Genomic DNA, 17,227 nt, shown 5'->3' with positions numbered 1-17,227 from the left:
CACAATTCAGAAAAGGTGCTCAGCTCGCCGAGAAAATGCGATTTAAGCAATAAAATTAAAAATGCTTATAAAACATAAACCAAACGTTGGAGGTGGTCATTTCTTCATGCGCAGTGATAAACTCGGCACTCTAAAGCACCCGAGAGCGTTTTTTTCCATGCCAACCTAACCAGAGTGACGGGAGCGGCACAATTCAGAAAAAGTGCTCAGCTCGCCGAGGAAATGCGATTTGAGCAATAAAATTAAAAATGCTTATAAAACATAAACCAAACGTTGTAGGTGGTCATTTCTTCATGCGCAGTGATAAACTCGGCACTCTAAAGCACCCGAGAGCGTTTTTTTCTATGCCAACCTAAGCAGAGTGACGGGAGCGGCACAATTCAGAAAAAGTGCTCAGCTCGCCGAGAAAAGGCGATTTAAGCAATAAAATTAAAAATGCTTATAAAACATAAACCAAACGTTGGAGGTGGTCATTTCTTCATGCGCAGTGATAAACTCGGCACTCTAACGCACCCGAGAGCGTTTTTTTCTATGCCAACCTAACCAGAGTGACGGGAGCGGCACAATTCAGAAAAAGTGCTCAGCTCGCCGAGAAAATGCGATTTAAGCAATAAAATTAAAAATGCTTATAAAACATAAACCAAACGTTGTAGGTGGTCATTTCTTCATGCGCAGTGATAAACTCGGCACTCTAAAGCACCCGAGAGCGTTTTTTTCTATGCCAACCTAACCAGAGTGACGGGAGCGGCACAATTCAGAAAAAGTGCTCAGCTCGCCGAGAAAATGCGATTTAAGCAATAAAATTAAAAATGCTTATAAAACATAAACCAAACGTTGGAGGTGGTAATTTCTTCATGCGCAGTGATAAACTCGGCACTCTAAAGCACCCGAGAGCGTTTTTTTCGATGCCAACCTAACCAGAGTGACGGGAGCGGCACAATTCAGAAAAAGTGCTCAGCTCGCCGAGAAAATGCGATTTAAGCAATAAAATTAAAAATGCTTATAAAACATAAACCAAACGTTGGAGGTGGTAATTTCTTCATGCGCAGTGATAAACTCGGCACTCTAAAGCACCCGAGAGCGTTTTTTTCTATGCCAATTTAACCAGAGTGACGGGAGCGGCACAATTCAGAAAAAGTGCTCAGCTCGCCGAGAAAATGCGATTTAAGCAATAAAAATAAAAATGCTTATAAAACATAAATCAAACGTTGGAGGTGGCCATTTCTTCATGCGCAGTGATAAACTCGGCACTCTAAAGCACCCGAGAGCGTTTTTTTCTATGCCAACCTAACCAGAGTGACGGGAGCGGCACAATTCAGAAAAAGTGCTCAGCTCGCCGAGAAAATGCGATTTAAGCAATAAAATTAAAAATGCTTATAATACATAAACCAAACGTTGGAGGTGGTCATTTCTTCATGCGCAGTGATAAACTCGGCACTCTAAAGCACCCGAGAGCGTTTTTTTCTATGCCAACCTAACCAGAGTGACGGGAGCAGCACAATTCAGAAAAAGTGCTCAGCTCGCCGAGAAAATGTGATTTAAGCAATAAAATTAAAAATGCTTATAAAACATAAACCAAACGTTGTAGGTGGTCATTTCTTCATGCGCAGTGATAAACCCGGCACTCTAAAGCACCCGAGAGCGTTTTTTTCTATGCCAACCTAACCAGAGTGACTGGAGCGGCACAATTCAGAAAAAGTGCTCAGCTCGCCGAGAAAATGCGATTTAAGCAATAAAATTAAAAATGCTTATAAAACATAAACCAAACGTTGTAGGTGGTCATTTCTTCATGCGCAGTGATAAACCCGGCACTCTAAAGCACCCGAGAGCGTTTTTTTCTATGCCAACCTAACCAGAGTGACGGGAGCGGCACAATTCAGAAAAAGTGCTCAGCTCGCCGAGAAAATGCGATTTAAGCAATAAAATTAAAAATGCTTATAAAACATAAACCAAACGTTGGAGGTGGTCATTTCTTCATGCGCAGTGATAAACTCGGCACTCTAAAGCACCCGAGAGCGTTTTTTTCTATGCCAACCTAACCAGAGTGACGGGAGCGGCACAATTCAGAAAAAGTGCTCAGCTCGCCGAGAAAATGCGATTTAAGCAATAAAATTAAAAATGCTTATAAAACATAAACCAAACGTTGGAGGTGGTCATTTATTCATGCGCAGTGATAAACTCGGCACTCTAAAGCACCCGAGAGCGTTTTTTTCTATGCCAACCTAACCAGAGTGACGGGAGCGGCACAATTCAGAAAAAGTGCTCAGCTCGCCGAGAAAATGCGATTTAAGCAATAAAATTAAAAATGCTTATAAAACATAAACCAAACGTTGGAGGTGGTCATTTCTTCATGCGCAGTGATAAACTCGGCACTCTAAAGCACCCGAGAGCGTTTTTTTCTATGCCAACCTAACCAGAGTGACGGGAGCGGCACAATTCAGAAAAAATGCTCAGCTCGCCGAGAAAATGCGATTTAAGCAATAAAATTAAAAATGCTTATAAAACATAAACCAAACGTTGGAGGTGGTCATTTCTTCATGCGCAGTGATAAACTCGGCACTCTAAAGCACCCGAGAGCGTTTTTTTCTATGCCAACCTAACCAGAGTGACGGGAGCGCCACAAATCAGAGAAAGTGCTCAGCTCGCCGAGAAAATGCGATTTAAGCAATAAAATTAAAAATGCTTATAAAACATAAACCAAACGTTGGAGGTGGTCATTTCTTCATGCGCAGTGATAAACTCGGCACTCTAAAGCACCCGAGAGCGTTTTTTTCTATGCCAACCTAACCAGAGTGACGGGAGCGGCACAATTCAGAAAAAGTGCTCAGCTCGCCGAGAAAATGCGATTTAAGCAATAAAATTAAAAATGCTTATAAAACATAAACCAAACGTTGGAGGTGGTCATTTCTTCATGCGCAGTGATAAACTCGGCACTCTAAAGCACCCGAGAGCGTTTTTTTTCTATGCCAACCTAACCAGAGTGACGGGAGCGGCACAATTCAGAAAAAGTGCTCAGCTCGCCGAGAAAATGCGATTTAAGCAATAAAATTAAAAATGCTTATAAAACATAAACCAAACGTTGGAGGTGGTCATTTCTTCATGCGCAGTGATAAACTCGGCAGTCTAAAGCACCCGAGAGCGTTTTTTTCTATGCCAACCTAACCAGAGTGACGGGAGCGGCACAATTCAGAAAAAGTGCTCAGCTCGCCGAGAAAATGCGATTTAAGCAATAAAATTAAAAATGCTTATAAAACATAAACCAAACGTTGGAGGTGGTCATTTCTTCATGCGCAGTGATAAACTCGGCACTCTAAAGCACCCGAGAGCGTTTTTTTCTATGCCAACCTAACCAGAGTGACGGGAGCGGCACAATTCAGAAAAAGTGTTCAGCTCGCCGAGTAAATGCGATTTAAGCAATAAAATTAAAAATGCTTATAAAACATAAACCAAACGTTGTAGGTGGTCATTTCTTCATGCGCAGTGATAAACTCGGCACTCTAAAGCACCCGAGAGCGTTTTTTTCTATGCCAACCTAACCAGAGTGACGGGAGCGGCACAATTCAGAAAAAGTGCTCAGCTCGCCGAGAAAATGCGATTTAAGCAATAAAATTAAAAATGCTTATAAAACATAAACCAAACGTTGGAGGTGGTCATTTCTTCATGCGCAGTGATAAACTCGGCACTCTAAAGCACCCGAGAGCGTTTTTTTCTATGCCAACCTAACCAGAGTGACGGGAGCGGCACAATTCATAAAAAGTGCTCAGCTCGCCGAGAAAATGCGATTTAAGCAATAAAATTAAAAATGCTTATAAAACATAAACCAAACGTTGGAGGTGGTCATTTCTTCATGCGCTGTGATAAACTCGGCACTCTAAAGCACCCGAGAGCGTTTTTTTCTATGCCAACCTAACCAGAGTGACGGGAGCGGCACAATTCAGAAAAAGTGCTCAGCTCGCCGAGAAAATGCGATTTAAGCAATAAAATTAAAAATGCTTATAAAACATAAACCAAACGTTGGAGGTGGTCATTTCTTCATGCGCAGTGATAAACTCGGCACTCTAAAGCACCCGAGAGCCTTTTTTTCTATGCCAACCTAACCAGAGTGACGGGAGCGGCACAATTCAGAAAAAATGCTCAGCTCGCCGAGAAAATGCGATTTAAGCAATAAAATTAAAAATGCTTATAAAACATAAACCAAACGTTGGAGGTGGTCATTTCTTCATGCGCAGTGATAAACTCGGCACTCTAAAGCACCCGAGAGCGTTTTTTTCTATGCCAACCTAACCAGAGTGACGGGAGCGGCACCATTCAGAAAAAGTGCTCAGCTCGCCGAGAAAATGCGATTTAAGCAATAAAATTAAAAATGCTTATAAAACATAAACCAAACGTTGGGGGTGGTCATTTCTTCATGCGCAGTGATCAACTCGGCACTCTAAAGCACCCGAGAGCGTTTTTTTCTATGCCAACCTAACCAGAGTGACGGGAGCGGCACAATTCAGAAAAAGTGCTCAGCTCGCCGAGAAAATGCGATTTAAGCAATAAAATTAAAAATGCTTATAAAACATAAACCAAACGTTGTAGGTGGTCATTTCTTCATGCGCAGTGATAAACTCGGCACTCTAAAGCACCCGAGAGCGTTTATTTCTATGCCAACCTAACCAGAGTGACGGGAGCGGCACAATTCAGAAAAAGTGCTCAGCTCGCCGAGAAAATGCGATTTAAGCAATAAAATTAAAAATGCTTATAAAACATAAACCAAACGTTGGAGGTGGTCATTTCTTCATGCGCAGTGATAAACTCGGCACTCTAATGCACCCGAGAGCGTTTTTTTCTATGCCAACCTAACCAGAGTGACGGGAGCGGCACAATTCAGAAAAAGTGCTCAGCTCGCCGAGAAAATGCGATTTAAGCAATAAAATTAAAAATGCTTATAAAACATAAACCAAACGTTGTAGGTGGTCATTTCTTCATGCGCAGTGATAAACTCGGCACTCTAAAGCACCCGAGAGCGTTTTTTTCTATGCCAACCTAACCAGAGTGACGGGAGCGGCACAATTCAGAAAAAGTGCTCAGCTCGCCGAGAAAATGCGATTTAAGCAATAAAATTAAAAATGCTTATAAAACATAAACCAAACGTTGGAGGTGGTCATTTCTTCATGCGCAGTGATAAACTCGGCACTCTAAAGCACCCGAGAGCGTTTTTTTCAATGCCAACCTAACCAGAGTGACGGGAGCGGCACAATTCAGAAAAAGTGCTCAGCTCGCCGAGAAAATGCGATTTAAGCAATAAAATTAAAAATGCTTATAAAACATAAACCAAACGTTGGAGGTGGTCATTTCTTCATGCGCAGTGATAAACTCGGCACTCTAAAGCACCCGAGAGCGTTTTTTTCTATGCCAACCTAACCAGAGTGACGGGAGCGGCACAATTCAGAAAAAGTGCTCAGCTCGCCGAGAAAATGCGATTTAAGCAATAAAATTAAAAATGCTTATAAAACATAAACCAAACGTTGGAGGTGGTCATTTCTTCATGCGCAGTGATAAACTCGGCACTCTAAAGCACCCGAGAGCGTTTTTTTCTATGCCAACCTAACCAGAGTGACGGGAGCGGCACAATTCAGAAAAAGTGCTCAGTTCGCCGAGAAAATGCGATTTAAGCAATAAAATTAAAAATGCTTATAAAACATAAACCAAACGTTGGAGGTGGTCATTTCTTCATGCGCAGTGATAAACTCGGCACTCTAAAGCACCCGAGAGCGTTTTTTTCTATGCCAACCTAACCAGAGTGACGGGAGCGGCACAATTCAGAAAAAGTGCTCAGCTCGCCGAGAAAATGCGATTTAAGCAATAAAATTAAAAATGCTTATAAAACATAAACCAAACGTTGGAGGTGGTCATTTCTTCATGCGCAGTGATAAACTCGGCACTCTAAAGCACCCGAGAGCGTTTTTTTCTATGCCAACCTAACCAGAGTGACGGGAGCGGCACAATTCAGAAAAAGTGCTCAGCTCGCCGAGAAAATGCGATTTAAGCAATAATATTAAAAATGCTTATAAAACATAAACCAAACGTTGGAGGTGGTCATTTCTTCATGCGCAGTGATAAACTCGGCACTCTAAAGCACCCGAGAGCGTTTTTTTCTATGCCAACCTAACCAGAGTGACGGGAGCGGCACAATTCAGAAAAAGTGCTCAGCTCGCCGAGAAAATGCGATTTAAGCAATAAAATTAAAAATGCTTATAAAACATAAACCAAACGTTGGAGGTGGTCATTTCTTCATGCGCAGTGATAAACTCGGCACTCTAAAGCACCCGAGAGCGTTTTTTTCTATGCCAACCTAACCAGAGTGACGGGAGCGGCACAATTCAGAAAAAGTGCTCAGCTCGCCGAGAAAATGCGATTTAAGCAATAAAATTAAAAATGCTTATAAAACATAAACCAAACGTTGGAGGTGGTCATTTCTGCATGCGCAGTGATAAACTCGGCACTCTAAAGCACCCGAGAGCGTTTTTTTCTATGCAAACCTAACCAGAGTGACGGGAGCGGCACAATTCAGAAAAAGTGTTCAGCTCGCCGAGTAAATGCGATTTAAGCAATAAAATTAAAAATGCTTATAAAACATAAACCAAACGTTGGAGGTGGTCATTTCTTCATGCGCAGTGATAAACTCGGCACTCTAAAGCACCCGAGAGCGTTTTTTTCTATGCCAACCTAACCAGAGTGACGGGAGCGGCACAATTCAGAAAAAGTGCTCAGCTCGCCGAGAAAATGCGATTTAAGCAATAAAATTAAAAATGCTTATAAAACATAAAACAAACGTTGGAGGTGGTCATTTCTTCATGCGCAGTGATAAACTCGGCACTCTAAAGCACCCGAGAGCGTTTTTTTCTATGCCAACCTAACCAGAGTGACGGGAGCGGCACAATTCAGAAAAAGTGCTCAGGTCGCCGAGAAAATGCGATTTAAGCAATAAAATTAAAAATGCTTATAAAACATAAACCAAACGTTGGAGGTGGTCATTTCTTCATGCGCAGTGATAAACTCGGCACTCTAAAGCACCCGAGAGCGTTTTTTTCTATGCCAACCTAACCAGAGTGACGGGAGCGGCACAATTCAGAAAAAGTGCTCAGCTCGCCGAGAAAATGCGATTAAAAATGCTTATAAAACATAAACCAAACGTTGTAGGTGGTCATTTCTTCATGCGCAGTGATAAACTCGGCACTCTAAAGCACCCGAGAGCGTTTTTTTTCTATGCCAACCTAACCAGAGTGACGGGAGCGGCACATTTCAGAAAAAGTGCTCAGTTCGCCGAGAAAATGCGATTTAAGCAATAAAATTAAAAATGCTTATAAAACATAAACCAAACGTTGGAGGTGGTCATTTCTTCATGCGCAGTGATAAACTCGGCACTCTAATGCACCCGAGAGCGTTTTTTTCTATGCCAACCTAACCAGAGTGACGGGAGCGGCACAATTCAGAAAAAGTGCTCAGCTCGCCGAGAAAATGCGATTTAAGCAATAAAATTAAAAATGCTTATAAAACATAAACCAAACGTTGTAGGTGGTCATTTCTTCATGCGCAGTGATAAACTCGGCACTCTAAAGCACCCGAGAGCGTTTTTTTCTATGCCAACCTAACCAGAGTGACGGGAGCGGCACAATTCAGAAAAAGTGCTCAGGTCGCCGAGAAAATGCGATTTAAGAAATAAAATTAAAAATGCTTATAAAACATAAACCAAACGTTGGAGGTGGTCATTTCTTCATGCGCAGTGATAAACTCGGCACTCTAAAGCACCCGAGAGCGTTTTTTTCTATGCCAACCTAACCAGAGTGACGGGAGCGGCACAATTCAGAAAAAGTGCTCAGCTCGCCGAGAAAATGCGATTAAAAATGCTTATAAAACATAAACCAAACGTTGTAGGTGGTCATTTCTTCATGCGCAGTGATAAACTCGGCACTCTAAAGCACCCGAGAGCGTTTTTTTCTATGCCAACCTAACCAGAGTGACGGGAGCGGCACATTTCAGAAAAAGTGCTCAGTTCGCCGAGAAAATGCGATTTAAGCAATAAAATTAAAAATGCTTATAAAACATAAACCAAACGTTGGAGGTGGTCATTTCTTCATGCGCAGTGATAAACTCGGCACTCTAATGCACCCGAGAGCGTTTTTTTCTATGCCAACCTAACCAGAGTGACGGGAGCGGCACAATTCAGAAAAAGTGCTCAGCTCGCCGAGAAAATGCGATTTAAGCAATAAAATTAAAAATGCTTATAAAACATAAACCAAACGTTGTAGGTGGTCATTTCTTCATGCGCAGTGATAAACCCGGCACTCTAAAGCACCCGGGAGCGTTTTTTTCCATGCCAACCTAACCAGAGTGACGGGAGCGGCACAATTCAGAAAAAGTGCTCAGCTCGCCGAGAAAATGCGATTTAAGCAATAAAATTAAAAATGCTTATAAAACATAAACCAAACGTTGGAGGTGGTCATTTCTTCATGCGCAGTGATAAACTCGGCACTCTAAAGCAACCGAGAGCGTTTTTTTCCATGCCAACCTAACCAGAGTGACGGGAGCGGCACAATTCAGAAAAAGTGCTCAGCTCGCCGAGGAAATGCGATTTGAGCAATAAAATTAAAAATGCTTATAAAACATAAACCAAACGTTGTAGGTGGTCATTTCTTCATGCGCAGTGATAAACTCGGCACTCTAAAGCACCCGAGAGCGTTTTTTTCTATGCCAACCTAACCAGAGTGACGGGAGCGGCACAATTCAGAAAAAGTGCTCAGCTCGCCGAGAAAAGGCGATTTAAGCAATAAAATTAAAAATGCTTATAAAACATAAACCAAACGTTGTAGGTGGTCATTTCTTCATGCGCAGTGATAAACTCGGCACTCTAAAGCACCCGAGAGCGTTTTTTTCTATGCCAACCTAACCAGAGTGACGGGAGCGGCACAATTCAGAAAAAGTGCTCAGCTCGCCGAGAAAATGCGATTTAAGCAATAAAATTAAAAATGCTTATAAAACATAAACCAAACGTTGTAGGTGGTCATTTCTTCATGCGCAGTGATAAACTCGGCACTCTAAAGCACCCGAGAGCGTTTTTTTCTATGCCAACCTAACCAGAGTGACGGGAGCGGCACAATTCAGAAAAAGTGCTCAGCTCGCCGAGAAAATGCGATTTAAGCAATAAAATTAAAAATGCTTATAAAACATAAACCAAACGTTGGAGGTGGTCATTTCTTCATGCGCAGTGATAAACTCGGCACTCTAAAGCACCCGAGAGCGTTTTTTTCTATGCCAACCTAACCAGAGTGACGGGAGCGGCACAATTCAGAAAAAGTGCTTAGCTCGCCGAGAAAATGCGATTTAAGCAATAAAATTAAAAATGCTTATAAAACACAAACCAAACGTTGGAGGTGGTCATTTCTTCATGCGCAGTGATAAACTCGGCACTCTAAAGCACCCGAGAGCGTTTTTTTCTATGCCAACCTAACCAGAGTGACGGGAGCGGCACAATTCAGAAAAAGTGCTCAGCTCGCCGAGAAAATGCGATTTAAGCAATAAAATTAAAAATGCTTATAAAACATAAACCAAACGTTGTAGGTGGTCATTTCTTCATGCGCAGTGATAAACTCGGCACTCTAAAGCACCCGAGAGCGTTTTTTTCTATGCCAACCTAACCAGAGTGACGGGAGCGGCACAATTCAGAAAAAGTGCTCAGCTCGCCGAGAAAATGCGATTTAAGCAATAAAATTAAAAATGCTTATAAAACATAAACCAAACGTTGGAGGTGGTCATTTCTTCATGCGCAGTGATAAACTCGGCACTCTAAAGCACCCGAGAGCGTTTTTTTCTATGCCAACCTAACCAGAGTGACGGGAGCGGCACAATTCAGAAAAAGTGTTCAGCTCGCCGAGTAAATGCGATTTAAGCAATAAAATTAAAAATGCTTATAAAACATAAACCAAACGTTGTAGGTGGTCATTTCTTCATGCGCAGTGATAAACTCGGCACTCTAAAGCACCCGAGAGCGTTTTTTTCTATGCCAACCTAACCAGAGTGACGGGAGCGGCACAATTCAGAAAAAGTGCTCAGCTCGCCGAGAAAATGCGATTTAAGCAATAAAATTAAAAATGCTTATAAAACATAAAACAAACGTTGGAGGTGGTCATTTCTTCATGCGCAGTGATAAACTCGGCACTCTAAAGCACCCGAGAGCGTTTTTTTCTATGCCAACCTAACCAGAGTGACGGGAGGGCACAATTCAGAAAAAGTGCTCAGGTCGCCGAGAAAATGCGATTTAAGCAATAAAATTAAAAATGCTTATGAAACATAAACCAAACGTTGAAGGTGGTCATTTCTTCATGCGCAGTGATAAACTCGGCACTCTAAAGCACCCGAGAGCGTTTTTTTCTATGCCAACCTAACCAGAGTGACGGGAGCGGCACAATTCAGAAAAAGTGCTCAGCTCGCCGAGAAAATGCGATTAAAAATGCTTATAAAACATAAACCAAACGTTGTAGGTGGTCATTTCTTCATGCGCAGTGATAAACTCGGCACTCTAAAGCACCCGAGAGCGTTTTTTTCTATGCCAACCTAACCAGAGTGACGGGAGCGGCACAATTCAGAAAAAGTGCTCAGCTCGCCGAGAAAATGCGATTTAAGCAATAAAATTAAAAATGCTTATAAAACATAAACCAAACGTTGGAGGTGGTCATTTCTTCATGCGCAGTGATAAACTCGGCACTCTAATCCACCCGAGAGCGTTTTTTTCTATGCCAACCTAACCAGAGTGACGGGAGCGGCACAATTCAGAAAAAGTGCTCAGCTCGCCGAGAAAATGCGATTTAAGCAATAAAATTAAAAATGCTTATAAAACATAAACCAAACGTTGTAGGTGGTCATTTCTTCATGCGCAGTGATAAAGTCGGCACTCTAAAGCACCCGAGAGCGTTTTTTTCTATGCCAACCTAACCAGAGTGACGGGAGCGGCACAATTCAGAAAAAGTGCTCAGCTCGCCGAGAAAATGCGATTTAAGCAATAAAATTAAAAATGCTTATAAAACATAAACCAAACGTTGGAGGTGGTCATTTCTTCATGCGCAGTGATAAACTCGGCACTCTAAAGCACCCGAGAGCGTTTTTTTCTATGCCAACGTAACCAGAGTGACGGGAGCGGCACAATTCAGAAAAAGTGCTCAGCTCGCCGAGAAAATGCGATTTAAGCAATAAAATTAAAAATGCTTATAAAACATAAACCAAACGTTGGAGGTGGTCATTTCTTCATGCGCAGTGATAAACTCGGCACTCTAAAGCACCCGAGAGCGTTTTATTCTATGCCAACCTAACCAGAGTGACGGGAGCGGCACAATTCAGAAAAAGTGCTCAGCTCGCCGAGAAAATGCGATTTAAGCAATAAAATTAAAAATGCTTATAAAACATAAACCAAACGTTGGAGGTGGTCATTTCTTCATGCGCAGTGATAAACTCGGCACTCTAAAGCACCCGAGAGCGTTTTTTTCTATGCCAACCTAACCAGAGTGACGGGAGCGGCACAATTCAGAAAAAGTGCTCAGCTCGCCGAGAAAATGCGATTTAAGCAATAAAATTAAAAATGCTTATAAAACATAAACCAAACGTTGGAGGTGGTCATTTCTTCATGCGCAGTGATAAACTCGGCACTCTGAAGCACCCGAGAGCGTTTTTTTCCATGCCAACCTAACCAGAGTGACGGGAGCGGCACAATTCAGAAAAAGTGCACAGCAAAAACTGGAGTGTTGAATCACCTCCCACAGAGTCAATTTTAACACTTTTTGCGGGTTTATATAGCTCCACACTCTACAGAGTTAAATTAACACTTTCAAAATAGTTAATTATTTAACACTGTACCTAGAGTTACTTTTTAACTCCCTAGACTGGGTTGAATTAACACTATATCGAGTTACATTAACACTATATCAGAGTTACTTTTTAACTCCCTAGACTGGGTTGAATTAACACTATATCGAGTTACATTAACACTATATCAGAGTTACTTTTTAACTCCCTAGACTGGGTTGAATTAACACTATATCGAGTTACATTAACACTATATCAGAGTTCCTTTTTAACTCCCTAAACTGTGTTAAATTAACACTATATCGAGTTACATTAACACTATATCAGAGTTCCTTTTTAACTCCCTAAACTGTGTTAAATTAACACTATATCGAGTTACATTAACACTATATCAGAGTTCCTTTTTAACTCTCTAAACTGGGTTAAATTAACACTATCGATTTACATTATATCAAAGCTCCTTTTTAACTTCCTAAATTGGGTTAAATTGACACTACATAGTTAAAAAAAAAACAGTACAATACAACCATTAAAATGACAATTCCAAGAAAAATGCATTTTCAAAAACACAATTTATTTTCACTTTTCCCCCAATGCAGTCAGTTAAAACATGAGGGTATAATGTACAAACTTCCATCTGCTTACCATTTATTTTAAGAACTTTCCCCCAATGCAGTCAGTTAAAACATAATAAACGAGGGTATAATGTACAAACTTTCATCTGCTTTACCATATGAGCTTTGAATATCAAATGGTTTGTGACATTTGAGTTCAGTCATTTTCATGACACACCTCTCTTCAGTTGGTAAAACTTTGAAGGCATGGTGGTGTTCAACAAACATCTCTGTAAATAGCTTTTTTGTCAAAAAATAAACGTCATCTTCAACCAGAAGTACATCATCTATTTGACAAAAGACTGGCATGTCTTCCTCCATGGAACTGCAAACAACAAGTCCACCTTTGTACTCAACACCATCGACTTTAACCCAACTTGTTGAGAAAGCATCTTTGGACAACAGCATTTCACACATTTCACTGTTGACCACATTTTCATCTCTTAAAGAAAATGAACCAGCATTTCCTGTGAGCTGAGAAGGGAATGGCTTTTGTAAAGGGCTAAACGCAGTGGAAATGTTAAAAAGACTGAAAAAAACTTTAAATCCTGCTGTTTAAATGTAACAGTGAAAAACAGAGTTGAAATGTGCTTCAATAAACTGTAAACTGACAGCTAAAGAATTATTATTTTTTTTTTAAAAAGAAAAAGAAATACACAGAATGAATGAACAATTGAAGTCCAGTAACATAAAATCAATCGGTCTTTATTAATCACAAGACTATTGAACTGTAATTGCTTATAACAAATTCTATCGAACAAAACTCACTTGGTGCCTCATCAAGTTCACTTCCTGGAGACTCTGCGGCCTGCAGCATTCGGCGCAGCTCAGGTGTTGGGGTGAGCCGCTTGGCCTCTTTGATGACGTTATCTCTGAAGAACGGATCCCATTTCTGGAGCAGCAGGTTGGAAACCTCCTCTTCAAACAGGAGTGTGAAGTCTTGATTCATCTATAAGAAAGCAAATGTACTACTACCACATTCAGCACATTTCAAGGCATTCTAAAAATCCCATTTCATACTTACCAATCCCTTTGTATCCAGGAATCTTGGGAAGATGGAGAAGATATCTTGAGTTTTGTCTGAGTCGTGGATGAGTTTTTGGCGATTCTGAAAGGTCTCTCTCATCTTCAGAAAAATTACGGAACTGTCTGTTGTATGGTTGAGCAAGGAGATGGCTTCCTGGTATGCATCCCCATCAAGCTGCTGGTCAACAACAATGGACCTGCGCACATTTGGGCCTCCTGAAAAAAAGCACACAATTCTTTCAAGAAAAAAAACAAGAAACACCCTAGATGAAGTTGTAAGAAAGAAAGAAAAATGAGGGGTACTTAGAGACAGAAAGACAGTTGCGTAGAGAGAGAGATAGAGAGATAGAGAGATAGAGAGATAGAGAGATAGAGAGATAGAGAGAGAGATAGATAGAGAGAGAGATAGATAGATAGATAGAGAGATAGAGAGAGAGAGAGATAGATAGATAGATAGATAGATAGATAGATAGATAGATAGATAGATAGATAGATAGATAGATAGATAGATAGATAGATAGATAGATAGATAGATAGATAGATAGATAGATAGATAGATAGATAGATAGATAGATAGACTGACCTCCTCCTGGGGAAAAGCCAGTGGGGCTACTTGTAGATGCATGTCCTCTTCGAATCTTTCTCTGAATCGTTTTCAGACGCCAAGAAATGTATCCGGTGCTGCTTGCAGCATCATAGAAATGTTCCTAAAATGGAAATACATTCAAAATTAATGTGATGTTAACCTCATAAGCTACTGTGAAATTTCAGAATCTAAATGTTACTGTAATGTAGACAAAACATGAAAATTATGTAAACAGAGAGTACAATAATAATGACTATACATAGCCTTTCTTGGAGTATGGGTCTTTGAGGGACGGGAACACTGTCACTATCCCAAGAGCGTACTCTTTTCGAACAGCTTTGCTGGGGAGTTGCCTGAGAAAAGATCAAATTAGCATTGATACAAGGGCCAAGTAGTTAACTTGTTAATAAAAAAAGGATAGTACAGACAAATAGAACACACATACCCGTGTTTATCAATCATGTGTGCCACTATTATATTGACCAACTTTCTTCTGGTAGCATCTGTTAGAGTTTTTGTTGTGTGATACTCTTGGAGGACCTCTTCACCACCTGAGCTGGTACCAAGGACATCTTCAATCAACTTTGAAAAAGAAGCAAAAAAACAAATGTGATAAACTGCCTTTCTAGAGTTTAAGGATGACAAATGTTGATTTTAAGAAACCTGTGAGTACTTAGCACAACCTTTCTAGCAGATGCTGCAGTAAGTGGGCCCTCAAGTCTTGGTTTCTTCCTAGGAACCTCATCTAGGAGTATAGTTGATGTACTTGCACATGAACTGAAGCTTGAATCAGAATAATCGGATGGAGAGGACAAGGAGCAATCGGAAAATTCTAAAAAAAAAAAAAAAAAAAAAAGAAGGGGGGTGGGGTGTTTATTTGCAGTATACAAAAAGTCATAGAAGATTTTTGATCTAACCAAGCCAACAGCACACCATAGACTCAACTCATTTAATCAATTGATTCTCAGTCTTGATAGGCAATTCAGAAATATTTTCAGAAATTGTTTTAAAGGCATGAATTAGATTAATCAAAAATACATTTGGTATTCATGTTGGATTTATGTCAGTTAAAATGACATTTAAACCATTTAATAAAAGTCAGGCTGAATGTCCCTGTTGTGTAACCACAAAGAATGATATTGAATATTTGATCCACCTTTAAGTGTATTAAATGACTTAATTCTGAAAACATTAAATTGAAATTGTTTACTGTATTTCTGTACTTATAAATTTGCATTAGTGTTTTACACATTGCATTATGTAATTTACCCCTTTACATTTCTCACCGTCATTTGAGAAAACTGATAGAGTCACATTGCCTTGGCTGACAAGGTCACTGAAAATGTCCTCATCAACTTCTGTCCCTGTTGCATCTTTGTACACTAATTTTGCGTCAGGTGGCAGGCAAAATCTCTCGATGACTGGAAAAGACAAGATACATCTGAGTGGACCTTTAAGCTAGCACTGATCTTGCCTCATTTCACATTCAATAATTTAATCCACCACTGTAAACAAATTCAGAGATAATCCCCTGCATAAAATACATTCCCTTTTCAGTCCAAATCTTAAAAGAAAGGGGCGTTGTTCTGCCCTTTATATCAAACCAAGCATAAGTAAAACAAAAACAAACCTTTGTCATGGAACTGCACAAAATCAAAACATCCATCAACCTCATCCAACTTCACATACTTCTGCTGTTGGCAATACCGAACCTGGATCAACATTTTTCTGAGACATGCAACAACAAACAAATGTCAGTAAACACTTAACATGCAAGAAATAATTATTTAACACTCACATAAACGTTGTGTATCATGCAATAAATTGTTTCATTATTAATTTCACTGCATGTCTAAGATCAAACACATTCAGCAGCTGCTGGGAGGCTGTTAAAACATGCCACAGCAGGCCCAGTGGAAACGCTCTCATTGATGAACGTGGCAGCGACTAGCTGTAGTGACTGCAGCACATGCTACCGTAATTAACATTTACATTTGAGGCAAAACTGATTTATTAAAACATTCCCCTCTGTTAAAAGCTGTTTTTCAGCGACCAAACAAACACAACACAGCACCAGTAAAGTTGACCCTTTTTAGTCTGACTGCCCACTACATTACCTACATTACCCATTAATCAGAGTTATTAACCACACCTGTATGATCAGAGCCTCGGACACTCGTCTCGGTGCAGTGGCACAGGGAGTCTGCCACACAGGCACCCAACTGCAATTGTTTAGGCTAATTATTTCACTCTAGCCGTGGCTCCTACGCAAAGTGCGGGGTTTATTGCATGAATTAACTCCTCACTTCGTGTTGGAGCCAAAGTTCATCCTGTCGGGGCTTATTTCTCCATAACAACCTCTGAACTGTTTATCCCTTACTTATTCTAGAGGGTTATGGTTAGGATTAGGGTTAAGGTTAGATTAATGGACGCAGAAATTAACAAGTGTATGGTCGGAGAAATGGGAAGAGGGAGTATTGGGCAGTCGGACTGATGCCATGCACCCGCCATGAACTTCAAGTTAGCTTGTTAACATGTGCTAACGTTAGCCCCAAACTATATTCGACAGTTAAATATGAAGCCTTGTTTATACAACCTCTCAAGCACGCGTGAGACTTGGTAAAATGCAAAGGATAACATAGGAAACCGTTTTTTTATTAATGTTTATTTTTTAGCAAGTGGTAACGTTAGTGGTGAAGTTAACATTGCATTAAAAAAAAAATCCAAACGTTCGCTGTCCAGTGCCAACCACAAAAAATGCTTAGCAAAGTTACATAAATATTCTCAGCAGATGTTTAATTCAATGTTATTGTTCCTACAAGTTTGATTTTGTAGCTTACCTCTCGTGTAAAAGTCCAACTCCGCATCCATTCCTGATTCCAGCAGCGAAATAAACGACGGTTGACCACGCCACGCACAGGAGACTATTGATTGATGCACGGGTTCACCCTGCTGAAAGCCCAGGGGCATAACACATGGGTTTACCTGGACTGAAGGCCAGGGGCCTATCAAGCAAGTTAACTCGGCCGAGATGCACTTTACATCTCTACAGAGTTGATTTGCTTAGGTTGGAATAACTCTGTTAAATAACTCCAACACTGAACACCATTTTAATCAGAATGTGTTAAAATGACACTTTGAGAGTTGAAATCAACTCTGACAT

At 40.6% G+C, this 17,227-nt stretch overlaps 1 protein-coding gene across 1 annotated transcript; it reads right to left on the bottom strand.

Moving 5' to 3' along the window:
- Positions 1 to 12,453: 12,453 nt before the first annotated feature.
- LOC133149160 (uncharacterized) lies at positions 12,454 to 17,006 on the bottom strand. Its single transcript, XM_061271806.1, has 10 exons — positions 16,905 to 17,006; positions 15,695 to 15,792; positions 15,351 to 15,485; positions 14,748 to 14,896; positions 14,510 to 14,646; positions 14,324 to 14,417; positions 14,062 to 14,185; positions 13,477 to 13,694; positions 13,221 to 13,401; positions 12,454 to 12,828 (listed from the first exon to the last, which is right to left on the bottom strand). Exons 2-10 carry the CDS (start codon positions 15,786 to 15,788, stop codon positions 12,740 to 12,742), a joined length of 1,221 nt encoding a protein of 406 aa, XP_061127790.1. The 5' UTR covers positions 15,789 to 15,792; positions 16,905 to 17,006; the 3' UTR covers positions 12,454 to 12,739.
- Positions 17,007 to 17,227: the final 221 nt, after the last annotated feature.

This window comes from Syngnathus typhle, unplaced genomic scaffold (assembly GCF_033458585.1).
Source record: "Syngnathus typhle isolate RoL2023-S1 ecotype Sweden unplaced genomic scaffold, RoL_Styp_1.0 HiC_scaffold_264, whole genome shotgun sequence".
In the NCBI taxonomy this organism is placed as follows: domain Eukaryota; kingdom Metazoa; phylum Chordata; class Actinopteri; order Syngnathiformes; family Syngnathidae; genus Syngnathus; species Syngnathus typhle.
This window is presented reverse-complemented; position numbering and strand designations above follow the sequence as displayed.